We start from the raw sequence: 13,069 nt of genomic DNA, 5'->3' as shown, positions 1-13,069 counted from the left end.
TTCTGTAGGCAGCACACATACCTTCCTACGCTCCGCTCACACACGCACAGATATATATGTGCATCCTGCAAGAGAAATCATGTGCAGAAACTGCCTGTGTTCTAACATGGGAAAGTTCATCTAAATCCAGAGGCCTTGCATATTTGGCTATTAAATTATTTTTTATCCCCAGATTGCAAAATGCTGAGCACAAAAGCAATGCTTTCTGCATCCTAAATCAATGTTTTCCCTAGGCTCTGTTCCCCATCCACTGCACCCGTGTACCAACAAACACGCCTGCACATGTGGTTTAGTGCAAAATGCACTCCCACCTAGACACATAATAAAGATGTCAGAAAGGGAAAAAAACCCTAATTTAAACACCTTTACGTTTTTTTCTCGGCATATTTTTGCTAACTTGGTTTTCTTGTCAGGTTTTAACAAAGTCATTTGCTGCTTTGAAATGTTATTTCAGTATAAATCATGCAGGTCTTTGCTTTCCTGCCTTGTTCCCGCAGCCCTGGGTGCCGGCAGGAGAGGCAAGGCGGGATGCGCAGGGCGGTGGGAACACCTTTGCTCGGATGCTCTGACACATCTGGGAGAAGCCGCCGGAGAGGACCCCAAGGATGACCCGGCCCCAGCCACCTTCCCTGCTCCCCGTGGGCGAGGGGTTTCACCTGGCCCCCGTCCCCAGAGGGGCACTAATGTCCCCGAAGGGGCACTAATGTCCCCAAAGGGGCACTAAGGTCCCCAAGCCCTGTGCCCTGGGGAAGCGGGCTGTCCCCAGGCCAGCCCTGGGACCCCAGCTGGGGACACCCCACTTTCGCCACCTCGTTCCCCTGGATCGGGCTGGACAAAACCCGCACGCCCTGGCCCTGGTTGGCTTGGCTCACACCGGCTTCTCAAGTTGTAGCTCCTGTAGAAGCTGGGTGAGCGGAGCCAGGCGGATTAACCCCCCCCCGGCACATGGCTCCCGCTGGCCTCCGGGCTCCCAGCTGGTTCACAGGCGTTGGGTTACTGCCCGCTGCGAGTGCCGATAAACAGGTTCCCTTGCCGAGCCGACACCCCCGCAGAACCTGCAGGAAATATTGAACAGTAAGGTGGTGTCTATCCCTCCTAGCATGAGGGGTTTGCTTTCGTTGACCTCATACAGAAAATCACAATAAGAAAAAGATAAGTTACTTCTACTGTTTGACACAAAATCTAATCATTTCTTGTGTCTGTAAGGAATGCAAGTTGAGGCATGACTTCTTCTAAAAGGTGAATATGCTGCTCAGAAAAAAAGCTTCATACGTTAGATTTTCCTTGCTGAGAGCACAAAAAATTTCCTGCCTCCCATGTCATGCACTCACGCAAATCAGCGGAGGCCGTAAAGCTCACCTGCAAATTGAGCAACGCAAAACCCTCTTCCTAATTCTGTTTGGGTTTTACAAGCTGTCAGTCAGTTGGACAGTGTTAGTTTTATTTGCTTCTTTCAAATTGGTTTTCTTTTTAATGGGAAGAAAGCATTTATATTAATGGAATCCCTGAGTTTCAGCCCTGAAAGGAGAGGCTGAAATGCAATCCCTGAATTTTATATCAGGATATTCGGGGACCTCTCCTCCACGTTCAGACGAGCACCAGCGCCGGCAACTTTCAGCCCGTTCTGCTTTCAGAGCAAAGCACAAAGGCAGAGGGGCAAATTTGCATTTCTTCCTTTCTTAAATTCAGCCATCCGCTGGGAATTCCCGGAGTGAGAGGAACAACGGCGCCCATTATTTGCTGGGAGGGAAACGATGAAAAAAAGATCTATAAAATACATGTTCAATTACTACAGTTTCCAGACAGTGGTTTTATAACAGCAGCATTATCCTAAAATCAACTACATTTCTGTCTTTCTGTTCTTATTTATTTCTTTTTTAGGAAATAAGCATCTTTTAGAGTCTTTTTTAGTCTTTTATAGGAAAATATTATTTATACTTGATCTGCCAAAAGGTTTTGATGCAAACCACTTAGCCAGACTTGGTGAGAGTGTTTCTAGATCATAGGGCAAGAGAGCAGAAAACACAGAATTCCTGAAAACACCAACTCTTGTTTTCCCTTTGGGTGAATTTCTGTAATCTGCTCTTTTAAAATCCCACCATGTTCTAATTATTCCATAAAATTCAGTCAGAAATGTCCTTGCAATGTACCCGCGGGCTAGCAGCAACAGTTGTCTCTTTATTACTCAGTTCTGGAGAAGGAAGAAAAAGCAGCTCCAGACTCTTGCTGCTGAGCCCAGCCCTGGGCTCAGACCTGAATGAGGCAAATTCCTGCCTTGGCTGCAGGAGCCACAGCTTCACCCATCTGAACAATCCCCCAGGAGCAGAGAGACGAGCAAATTTGCACGAGTCACCCCCAGGTCCAAGCTGGGGTGGTGTTTTTACACCAAAAGCCCCATGGTGTCACGCAGTGGGGCTTCTCCCTGCCCTGCCGTAGCTCTTGGGCTGCGTCTCCTGAAAAGAAGAGTGAGTTTCTCCATTGAGCGAATATTGCAGCCCTAAGGCAATAGGCATGTGCCTGTTTTGCTTTGGGCAGGCTTCTGATAGCTCACGGAGAGCAGAAACTGGGAATGTTTCTTCTCCTCAGGTGCAATGCCTGTGTAACAGGACGGGGAAAAGCTGTAAAGATGCTTACACAGTGCTGGTGGTTAACAAGTATTTTGCAGATCTCAACCTTTCTGCAAATATTGTCAATACCTGTGTGCTTCTGGAGACCTCGGTGTCCCATCCTCGCCGAGCAAGGGCCCAGAAAGCAGGGAGCAATGGCCGTGTGTTATGGCCGGCACACGTCCCCCCACGCCTGCAAAACAGCACAGGATTATAGCAAGAGACCGGAGACAACGACACATCACCCTGTGCCGGCAGCAGCGATGTGTTCTTTAGAAAAGGCAAGGAACAAAAGCCTGGACTTCCCAGGTGTCGCCGCCTGACATCTGGTGAGTCCCCGGGGCGACGAGTGCTGTGCCGGGCGCTGGCGCAGGGGACGGCACAGCTCTTCCCCGGGGTCCCCTGCACAGCGCGGGACGGCGTGTGCCGGGGCATCGCCCGCGGGGCCCGGTGCTGCCTCCGTGCTGCTGGTCTCCAACTCACACACTCTCAAAGATGCTTGATACGCTGCAGACCCCGGTACAAATATTCCCCGACTTCCCAGGGGAGCGAGAGGCTCCAAGCCCATGTGCTTTAAGTAGTGTTTCCCATCTGATTCTTAAATCAGAGACTTCAGCAAAGTGCTTCACTCCGCTTTGAGGAGCGTCACCGCAGACACTTGTATATGAAGATATGCGTGTGCATGCACCTCTTGTGGGCTGCGTATGTTCAGCCAAGCTTAAATCCTTAAGGTTTTTTTCCTTTTCTTTCTGATATCTCTTTGAAATAGTCTAATATCTGACTTTTAGTATTTCATGTGCACAACTTTCTGTCCACAGACAGACAATATCAGACTCGGCTATTTTCTATTGCTCTGTCAGCACAGATTTCTGCTTTACGTATTTCTACCTTTGCAATGAATGCTGAAAAATAACCATGAGCCGTCAAAAATAGCTCGGCTGTGTTCAAAGCCTGTGCACACACAGAGCGGTATTGCTTGCATCTCCCGAGGACTGCCAGCCTCCGAAACGGCCGGGTTTTGTTTCAGCTTATCAAAGCATTTTTACGTCGGTGGGGTTGCTCCTGTATGTAAAGGGAAGAGTGTATTTCAACGGTTTGTTGAAGCATGGCATGGAATTTTGGGGGCTTTTCCTTTTAGTTTCAGGTATTGTATTTACCTGTATCGATGCTTTTGATGGGAATTTAGCAAAAGACTATTTAAAGTTTAGCTGACAAATTTATTTGCAATCTTGAAGTATTTGATCATCAGAGAGAAAGCGAGAATATAAATAAAAGACACTGGACATTCACATGATCTACAGTTAATTCAATAATTTTTACAGATAACAATATACATATTGTCTTGCCTTTCCTCACAATCCGCTCGCACGATATCTGCGTAAATACACAAATGCCTGAAAGAGAGAAGGGTCGCCGGGAAAGCGTGCGCTCGCTCCGACACGCGCCCGGCGCCGCCTGGAGAACGGCTCGAAGCAAACGGCCGCACCTCCCTGCCGAGACCCCCCCGAAGGTATTTGGCAACAAGACGTCAGGGTGATTTTTGAGACACTTTGCAGTAAAACTGTTGCAAAGGAATTTGAAAGAAAAGCAGAAGTTTCACAACCCAGAGCCGCTACTGTTCCTGGGTCAAGAGAAGCCACCTCTTGACCTGGTGATAAAAGTGTAGTTATTTGGTAATAAATACATCTAGTCACGGTTTAATGCTTATATGGAAGAATAAAACTAGCAATCTACAAATTAAAAAGATGAGAAGCAGAATTAACAGATGATTTTCATTTTACAAAGGAAAGGGTTATTGATAAATGATTGGCATATTAAAGAGCATTTCATTTTAGAAAAGTTAATGTAAATTCAAAATAAAACAAAACATACCGCATCGGTGCGCTTTTTAAAAAATCTGCTGGAAGAACAGAGTTTTCTACCATGGATTTCTGGGGTGATTCACTATTAACATTTCTCCTATAGAAATATAGACATTGTCACACCTTTTACCGTGGATGAGGACCTTATTTTCTCTTTAAAAGGTTTCGGTGTGGATGGGTGATGAAGCAAGTCCTTGCTTTGGAGAATGCACTGACAACAGAAAGCAAAATACCTTATATCAAATCTGTAAAGCACAAGTCTTGGTGTTTAGTAAAGACACAATAATCAGTTTCGTTTGGACGCTCCGTATCTCTGCGGTGCGACTGCCGGTGCCCACCGTCCTCTGCCAGCCCACCGCTAGGTCGCCCTCCGACAGCGCGTCCGCCCTCTCCGTGCCATCGTGCTTTCCTGCCCCGCTCAGCGACCACAGTTTGTCCCTCCTTTATGTCCAAGGGTAGATGACATTTAACAGCACCGAGTCCCTTCCCGTTGCACGGTGGTGGACCCTGTATCAAAACTGAGCGTGGTCGACTTCATCCAGCCAAGAGGCCGGGCTGGCAGGGAAATCCGGGTATCCCCCGCTGCTGCCGGTGGAGAGGTCGGAGCTGGGTCCGTTCCCAGCCAGGACCCTCATGGACTGGGGCACCCCTTGTCCGCTTTGTCCCATGATGCCCAAGCCGTTGTCTGGGTAAACCAAGCTGGAGATTAAAGGCTGGTGGCCTGGCAGTGCTTGCAAGGAAGCTGGTGACTGGGGTATCCCGTAGGGGCTGTTGGATCGCAGGTCGTGGTACTGGTCCTGAGCCGGGATGCTGCTGTGATCCAGAGCAAAGCTCCCGTTGGTCCCAGCCTGCCTCCCCAGAGCGGGGGACGCTTCATTGAGATTGCTGTAAATCCCATTGGAATGGCTCATTTCAGACATAGAGGGCTCATCTGAAAGGGAAACGGACTGGTTTTACTGGGAGGGCAATGGTCACGGCTGGCAGCGGTTGCACAGGAGCTCCTGCAAGCTCTGGGTATAAATAGATTAGGTGGATGGGAGCTGAGCAGCCACGCACTTGCCACTTGTAATTCCTTATTATTCCCATCCTTGTTGACAGATCTTCACAGAAGGCCACGGGATTATTGTTTTTTCTGAGTACAAACATCTAATACATTTTGAATTTTAAAAATATGCATGAAAACTACATATTAAAATATAAGACTGTGATTTAAAAATAATCCTTTAAAGGGAAATGTGAGTTCAACGTCTTTCCACCTTTTGTTCCGCACTTCTGTTTGGCTTTGAGGTTTATCTTGAGTTTTGATATCGTTTTTAGAAGCTACCTGAACATTCACTGATGCAAGAAAAACTCTCCATTGCTTAGAAAAAAATATTAAATCTCAGCAGTATTTGTCTGCTCAGGAACAGGCTAATGAAATGTACCTGTACGACTTAAAAACACTTCTGAAAAATGGGCAATATTTTTTAAGTTACCAGTAAAAATTGTTTGCATTCGTTAGGGGCTTTATGGACAGCGAGCGCTCTGTTGCCTAGGATACAAACCCGTTTGTGGCATCAAGCTATCAATAATTGTTCAACATTTTTTAGTTATTATTTATAGTATATTCATATTTAATGATGCTGATGCACAGTGTGTACAAACAGACTTGAAAATCAAATAGTTTTTAGAGACAGGGGAGAGAAGCTGAGATGAAAAGCTCTGCGCGTATAAACATCCACGCGTTATGGACGCACGTCTGTGCAAATATGTACACAGAGTTTTGCATTGCAGCTTCTCTCCTGGATTCCTAAAAACCACACACACACACACACGCACACAGAGCCATCTGGGCACTGCGGGGCACAGACCGGACAGCGTCGGCAGAGACCCTTCGGCCCTGGGGCAGCTCTGGGCCGCAGCGGGGGCCGTGCAGAACGTGCCCCTGCGCAGCGCGGCAGGTACCGATCCCCCCAGCCCGGCACAGGGCCGTATCCCACTCCTGCAGCGGATGCCCTGGGTCTGGAGAGCGCGGGATGAGGCTACGCAGGGCAAGAGCTAGCGTAGCGACGTCCCTGGCTTTATCAACAGAAACCTCTGCTCCAAAAACGGGGCCCTCCGATGCAGAAACCTCCCAACACGCAGCGATCTCCCGTATACAGCGCAGTGGAGAGCTAACAGCTCCCACACAACTGGAAAGGGAATCCGAACTAGTAACGACACAAATAAAACCACCCCTAAATAGGATGAAAAAAAAATTCTACATACTCTTCCCATAGAAACGTTCAGAGATGCTGGACTCTCTGGTTTTTGTATTTCCAAAAGCCCCTTGAACAGGCTGCGATGAGCGGCGGCTCTGACACCCGCAGCGCCCGCCCGGGGAGCTCCCCCTGCCCCCCTGCTCCTTTCTGGAGCTGGCGCAGCCCCCCCGCAGGGGGAGCGGGGTCCCCTGCGGCTCCTCAGCCACGGCTCCCCCCGCCCCAGCCCTGCCAGCACCGGGCACGGCGCCGCCCCGCCGTGGATCCCGCACCTCTCCCTCCTTGGGCGCTTGTTTTCACTCATTGTATTACGGCTGAAAATTCTTAACGTAGCAGCGAGGGGGTGAAAGGAGCCTGGACGCGGACAGCAGCTTTGCAGGGAGGGCAGAGGGAGGGCAGAGGGAACGGGGCTCCGGGGACCGACCTGTGAAGGAGACCTCGGCATCGCTGTCGGGCCCCTCCTCCTGGATGCTGTCCTTGTCGGATTTGGAGGTCCCCCGGGAGCGCTTCATGTTCCTGAAGTACTGACCCCACCGCTGCCTCCCCGCGTCCTTCTTCAGCCTCTTCTCCTTGGCCCTGCGGTTCTGGAACCAGACCTGCAAGCAGGGCACGCCGGGGAGCTCCCTCCCTCTCCGCGGGGCCGGCTCCGTCCCCGCCGCCTCCCGCCCCGCGGCCCGGGCAGAGCCGGGGGCCGGGGGCCGCCCCGTCTCACCTGCACCACCCGCATGTCCAGCCCCGTCTCCGATGAAAGCTGCTCCCGGACGTGCCGCGCCGGTTTGGGCGAGTTGTTGTAAGCGTTTTTGAGGGTTTCCAGCTGCTTGGCCGTGATGGTGGTGCGGGGCCTCTTGGCCGTGGACTCAGCCTCTGCCGACACGGGGCGAGTTAGAGGCGAAGCTACCACGGAGCGGCCGCGGGGACCTGGGACCCCCCGTCCTCCCTCCAGCCCCCCGCGACGGCAGGTGCTCCCGGCACCCCTCCCGCCCGGTGCATCAGCCTCTCCCGGAGGGCAGGAGGGCCCGGGGCCGTCTCCCTCCTGCCCTCGGGGGTGGGAGGGACGGGGCAAGGGGTACCTCTCTGCTTGGCTGTCTCGTAGTCTGCCTTGCAGACCAGCCTGCTGTCCTCCATGAGGTAGAACTCGTCGCCGGTGGCCAGCTGCCGTTTGCAGACGATGCAGGCGAAACAGTGCAGGTGGTAAACGAAGTCCTGGGCTCGCCGTACCACCTGGGTCGGGGGGATGCCCTGCTGGCAGGCGGCACACTTCGTCCCGAAGCGCCTGAGCGGGGGGGGACAAGCGGCGGCCGCTGAGCGCGGCGGGGGCGGCGCGGCCCGGCGCTGTCCGCGGTGCTGAACCCGCCGCTGTCCGCGGTGCTGAAGCCGCCGCGGTGCCGACCCCGCCGCGGTGCCGAACCCGCCGCGGTGCCGACCCCCACGCGTGCCCGCGGTGCCGACCCCCCCCCCGGCTGTGTGTCCTCCCCCCCCCGGCTTCTCCCCGTCCCCACGCACTTGAAGAAGTCCTCCTTGCAGTAGACGCCGTCCCCGCGGCTGAAGCACTTCTCGGCCAGCTGCGTCTGGCAGTCGGAGCATTTCAGGCACTTGCTGTGCCAGTGCCGGTCCAGGACCTTGAGGATGAACCTGTCCACGATGTGCTGGTTGCAGCCGGCGCACAGCGGGATCTCTGCGGGGAGGCAGCTCCCGTCAGAGCCCGGCCCGACGGCCCCGCCGCCGTCCGACACCGGCCCGGCCCGGCCCGGCGCCCCCCGGGGCTGCCGCCGCCCGACGGCGGAGCCGGCGGGGGCCGGGGAACGGCCCGAAAAAAAATTAGTATTCGTTCAAATTCGTTAGCGCGGCGCCGTGGGAGCCTCTCCCCGCGCCGCGGACAAGCGCCGAGCCGCGCACACCGCGGGGAGCGCCCGGCGGCACCGGGGAAAACGAGAAGGGAAGCGATGGGAGCGGCGTTAACCCCCGGGCCGAGCCGCCGGCAAAGCTGCATCGCGATTATTCCGGGATCTTTTTCCTACGCTTCCAAAATTCGGCTGCAGATAACGGCAGGGTAGCCCGGGGGGGGGGGGGGGGGGAAGAAACTGCCAAAAATCACGAGAATTGCACTGAAAATAAAAAGGCGGTAGGCTTGTCCCGCCGCCCTGCAGATACCGACAGAGATGATAAAGAAAGAAATGATATAAGGGTACAGATATAGAGAAACAGATATAAAAATAAACAGACGCAGTACATAGAGAACGAAAATGTACAGATATATAGACATAAATTATAGAAATCGGCATATAGGTGTAGCTATAGACAGGGAGGTAAAAATGTGGATATAAATCTTGACATATCGGTATAGATACAGACGGAGAGATATACAGGCACGGCTGTATAGATATAGATAGATGCAGACATAAGAGTATCTATATGTGAAGATAACTATGTATAGCTATACGGAGATGTACAGCTGTGCGCAGGGGTAGAGGTGCAGATGGTATCGTTGTAGGTATTAAACCTTTCCTCAACAATGCCCCGCATCCAAACGAATAACCCCAGTAACGGCGGCGCTGAAGGCAGCGGCCCCGGCCCCGGCCCCGGGCTGCCCGGGGAGGACGGGGCTCCGGCTCCGGCACCGGCTCCGGCTCGGCGGCACGGCACAGCCCGGCACGGCCCCGGGGCACGGCAACGCGGCGCAGCCCCGCCAGGTCCCGGTACGGCCCGGTACGGCCCGGTACGGCCCGGTACGGCCCGGCCCGCGGCTCTTACGCTGCATGGTGACTCCGCGGGCCGCGGCAGCCCCGCTCCCTCCGGCGGGCCGCGGGCACTGGCGCATCTTCCGCGGGGCGCGGGCGCAGCCCCCGTCCCGTCGCTGCCGAGGCCGGGCCGGGGTGCGAAACCGCCGCGCTCCCCCCCGGACCCCCCGAATCACGGCGGCGGTTGCTCCCCCCGCCCCCGGCCGCTGCCACCCCCGCGGCGCCCGGGATTTAACGCCCTAAAGCGCGTTATTTTTAGACGCCGGCCCTCCCCGCCGGTGCCGGGCTGAAGCGCCGGGCAGGGCATGGCGGCGCGCTGTATTTAACCCCCCCGCACCGGCGCCACGTCCCCTCCCGCCGCCCCCCTTCCCGGCCCAGCCAGGCGGGAGGGCGACGGCTCCGGGGCGCCCAGAAACGGACCCCGGGCGGGGCCGACCCGGAGGGGGCCGAGCCGGGGGGAGGCAGCGGCGGCCGCTGCCCCGAGCTCCTGGTGAGCCGCAAACCCCGGGATCTGCCCCCGGCCCGGGCAAAGCCCCCCGCCGCTCCACGCCGCCGGGCCCGCTCCTGCCGCCGCCCGGCCCCGGGGAGCCCCGCCGCTCCTTCCCGCTGCCTCCCCGGGCCCCGACGGAGCCCGGCCGGGGACCGCGGTGCCGTGAACGGGCGTTTTCGCGTCCTGCGGGCAAACGGCGTTTTCGCGTCGTTCCTTCTACCGGGGGTCCGCTCTCGGCCGTGTCGCCTCCTCCCCCCGATACCGAAAGCATCTCCTGATTGCCGGGTCAAACGCGCAACTACCGCGGCTGCGGGGCAGAGCCACAGAAGGACAAACCGGGCGCCAAGCGCGGGGTAGGACCGGGGGCACCAGCCCGACGGCGGGGGTGCGGGGCTGCCCGGCTCCCGGGGACACCTCGGCCCCCGCACACCGGCGGGGCCCCCCGCCCCGGCTCCTCCGACGGGTTTAAGCTCCCGTCGGCCGCGGTCGATGCTGGCGGGAACCGGGACAGCCCCGCACCGGGACCGGGGCCGCTGCCGCTGCCCCGGACCCGGCTCTGCCACCCCCCGGTGAGACCCCCCGGCGCCCCGGGGACGCCAGGGGAGCGCGGCCCGGTTCTGCCCGCCCCGACAGCGCTGTCTCCGTTCGTTAAACGGGAGGAAAAAACATTTAGGAGAGGAATTAACGGGAGTTTTTCCACAGCGGGGAAAAAGCGGGGTCGGAGCGGGGCGGGGCGGCGCAGGGGATCCCCGCCGTCGGGAGGGAACCGGCGGGCAGAAACTCCCCGTTTCGCCCCTGCCCTCGTTGCGCGGGGAGCGGCGGGGCCCCGGGGCGGGAGCCACCGCTCCCCGGTGCGGGACAGGGCTCCGGTCGGGGCTGGGGCAGGGGGTGAGCCCGGGGCGGCCGCCGCCTTTGCCCCCGGAGCGGGCGGGGAGCCCCGGTCCGGACCCGACGAGACCCCAGCGGGCGCGGGGCCGGAGCCGCCGGCGTGCGGGGGGCAGCGGGGCGGGCTCTGACGTCGGGGACGGGGCAGGAGAGAACGAGAGGGAGCGCGGGGCGGGCGGGAGAGACCGGGACGGACCGGGATGGACCCCCCGGTGCCGTCGGGCCGCCCGCCCTGCCCTGCCGCCAGCCCCCACCGCGGCCCCGACGGTGCCCCGGGGAGCGCGGAACGGGCGCAGCCGGGGCCACGGCTCCCGAGGGCCGCCCCGCTCCCGCCGAGGCTCCCAGAGTCGTCCCCGGTGCCTCCGCGGGGGGACGCGGAGGTTTGCGCGCCCCCCCCCCCCCCCGCCCCTCACCTGGGCTCCGCGGGAAGGGGCAGAGCTCCGCTGCCTTCTCCGAGCCGGCGCGGACGCGCTCCAGCAGCATCGCGGCCTCCGCGGGCGCGCCGGGCGCCGTCCGAGGTGCGCGGGTGGCTGCGGAGGAGTGGCGGAGCGGCGCGGAGGGGAGCGCAGGGAGCGGCGCGGGGGGTGGCCGCCGCCCGGGGCGGAGCGGGGCCGGCGCGGGGGGGCGGGCCGGGGGCGGCACCGCGCCGTCGGGCCGGGCCGCAGCTGGGCCGCGGTTCACCGCGGGGCTCTTTAGCATCACAAAAGCGGGAGAGGGGAGGGGGGGACCGCCCCCCCCCCCCCACGTCCCACGCGTGGCCGGGGCCGCCGCCCCCGACGCGTGGGCTCAGGCTGCAGCCGCCGCGCCCCGGGCGCAAAGCGGCCCCGCGGCCCCCGCAAAGCCCCCGGCGGCGGCACGGCGCGGGTGGGGGCAGCCCCGGTCGGGGGGAGCCTCCCCCCGGGCCCGGCCGCCCCCCGCCCGCCCCCGCGCCCGGATTTCGTTTGCCCCCGCGCGCGGGGTCTCCCCCGCCGCCTCCCGTGGGGAGCGGGGCGGCTCTTCCCCCCCCCGTTAGTTAATGAGCGCGGAGAGGTAACGGGGGGGGGGGCATTGGCCGCGGCAATCAGCGCCCTGCGGCTGGAGGAGGTTAATTGCAGTAACTGAGGACGGGGCGGACATGGACGTGCGTGTGTGTGTATTTGTGTATTTGTGTGTGTGTGTTTGCGGGTGCATGCGAGTGCATGCGGGTGCATGCATGTGCGTGGGCAGGAACACACGTGTGCCCAGCGGGGTGCCGGGGCTGTGTGTGCAGCTGTGTGCGCGTGCATGGGTGGGTGCTTGTTTATATGCGGTTTGCATGTGTGCACTTGTGTGTGCAAGGGGTGCATGCGCCAGCCTGTGCATCCACGTGGGTGTGCAGGTAGGGGTGTGCAGGTTTCTGTGTAGGCAAGGGGTGCATGCGCCAGCCTGTGCATCCGTGCGGGTGTGCACGTAGGGGCGTGCAGGTTTCCGTGTGCGCGTGTGTGCACGCAGGTGGGTGAGGCCATGCCTGTACCTGTGCGCTTGTGCTCTGTTCCGCGAGTGCTCATGTGTCTGCGTGTGCAGAGGCGGTGCTGTGTGTGCAGCGGGTGTGAGCACGTGTCTGTGTGCTTGTGCGGGGCGCACAGCCCCGTGCGTGTGTGCAGCGCTTGCTCCAGGCAGCTGATAATTGTGGTTGTTACTGTGAGCCCGTTAATCCCCTGAATCCCTTTACCTCCTGCTCGCAGGGGATTACAAATTAATAAAAGCAGCTTAGGGGCGGGAGCCTCCAAACACACATATGTTCCTGTGGACGGCAGCACGGGGACTTTCGCCTGCCCATGGGGCAGCTGGGGAGCGGGCCCAGCGCCGAGCCCCCGAGAGCCCCAACCTCATGGCACCCGCATGGGCCCAGCACCGCTACTGATCACCCCTGGGTGCCGGACTGCCCTCCTGCCTGCACCGGGTCCTGCACGGTGCTGGGCTGCGGGGGCCGGTGCCTGGGTCGGGACTGTCCCCTCGGATGGTTCATCTGGCCGGGGGACAGGTCCCAGCCTGGGGGACAGCTCAGACCCGTAGGGTTGGAAAATAACACGGGGAGACATTTTGGGGACAAGGATCTGGGGTTCCCAACTAAAGTACCTAGAAATGCCAGGCTGGAGCACAGCTGGGGTACAGGCAGAGCACTGGTGGAGCATCACCAGTACCGCGCTGGAGTCATCCCAGGTACCGCGGCGAGTCCTGCTGGGCACCGCCGGCACCGGCTGCGCTGGGGCACCTCGGCCCTCCCCAGGGC

General features: G+C 58.9%; 1 protein-coding gene across 1 annotated transcript; it reads right to left on the bottom strand.

The window, feature by feature from the left end:
• Positions 1-4,980: 4,980 nt before the first annotated feature.
• Positions 4,981-11,301, bottom strand: LHX3 (LIM homeobox 3). Its single transcript, XM_087753128.1, has 6 exons — positions 11,232-11,301; positions 8,209-8,380; positions 7,776-7,978; positions 7,418-7,569; positions 7,130-7,301; positions 4,981-5,399 (listed from the first exon to the last, which is right to left on the bottom strand). The coding sequence occupies exons 1-6, from the start codon at positions 11,299-11,301 to the stop codon at positions 4,981-4,983; spliced, it is 1,188 nt and encodes a 395-aa protein (XP_087609254.1).
• Between the last annotated feature and the right edge of the window lie 1,768 nt (positions 11,302-13,069).

This window comes from Nipponia nippon, unplaced genomic scaffold (assembly GCF_047370975.1).
Source record: "Nipponia nippon isolate SJK-2023a ecotype South Korea unplaced genomic scaffold, ASM4737097v1 scaffold_16, whole genome shotgun sequence".
Classification (NCBI taxonomy): Eukaryota; Metazoa; Chordata; class Aves; order Pelecaniformes; family Threskiornithidae; genus Nipponia; species Nipponia nippon.
Note: the sequence above shows the minus strand (reverse complement) of the source record. Positions and strands in the feature narration are given on the sequence as shown.

What these genes read in the sequence shown, in the direction of transcription:
- LHX3 (XM_087753128.1), bottom strand. Translation starts at nt 11,301, where the DNA reads ATGCTGCTGGAGCGCGTCCGCGCCGGCTCGGAGAAGGCAGCGGAGCTC. An exon ending in CGAGACAGCCAAGCAGAGAG is followed by an intron (nt 7,570 to 7,775) that starts GTACCCCTTGCC and finishes CCGTGTCGGCAG; the next exon opens with AGGCTGAGTCCACGGCCAAG. An exon ending in TGCCGAGGTCTCCTTCACAG is followed by an intron (nt 5,400 to 7,129) that starts GTCGGTCCCCGG and finishes TTTCCCTTTCAG; the next exon opens with ATGAGCCCTCTATGTCTGAA.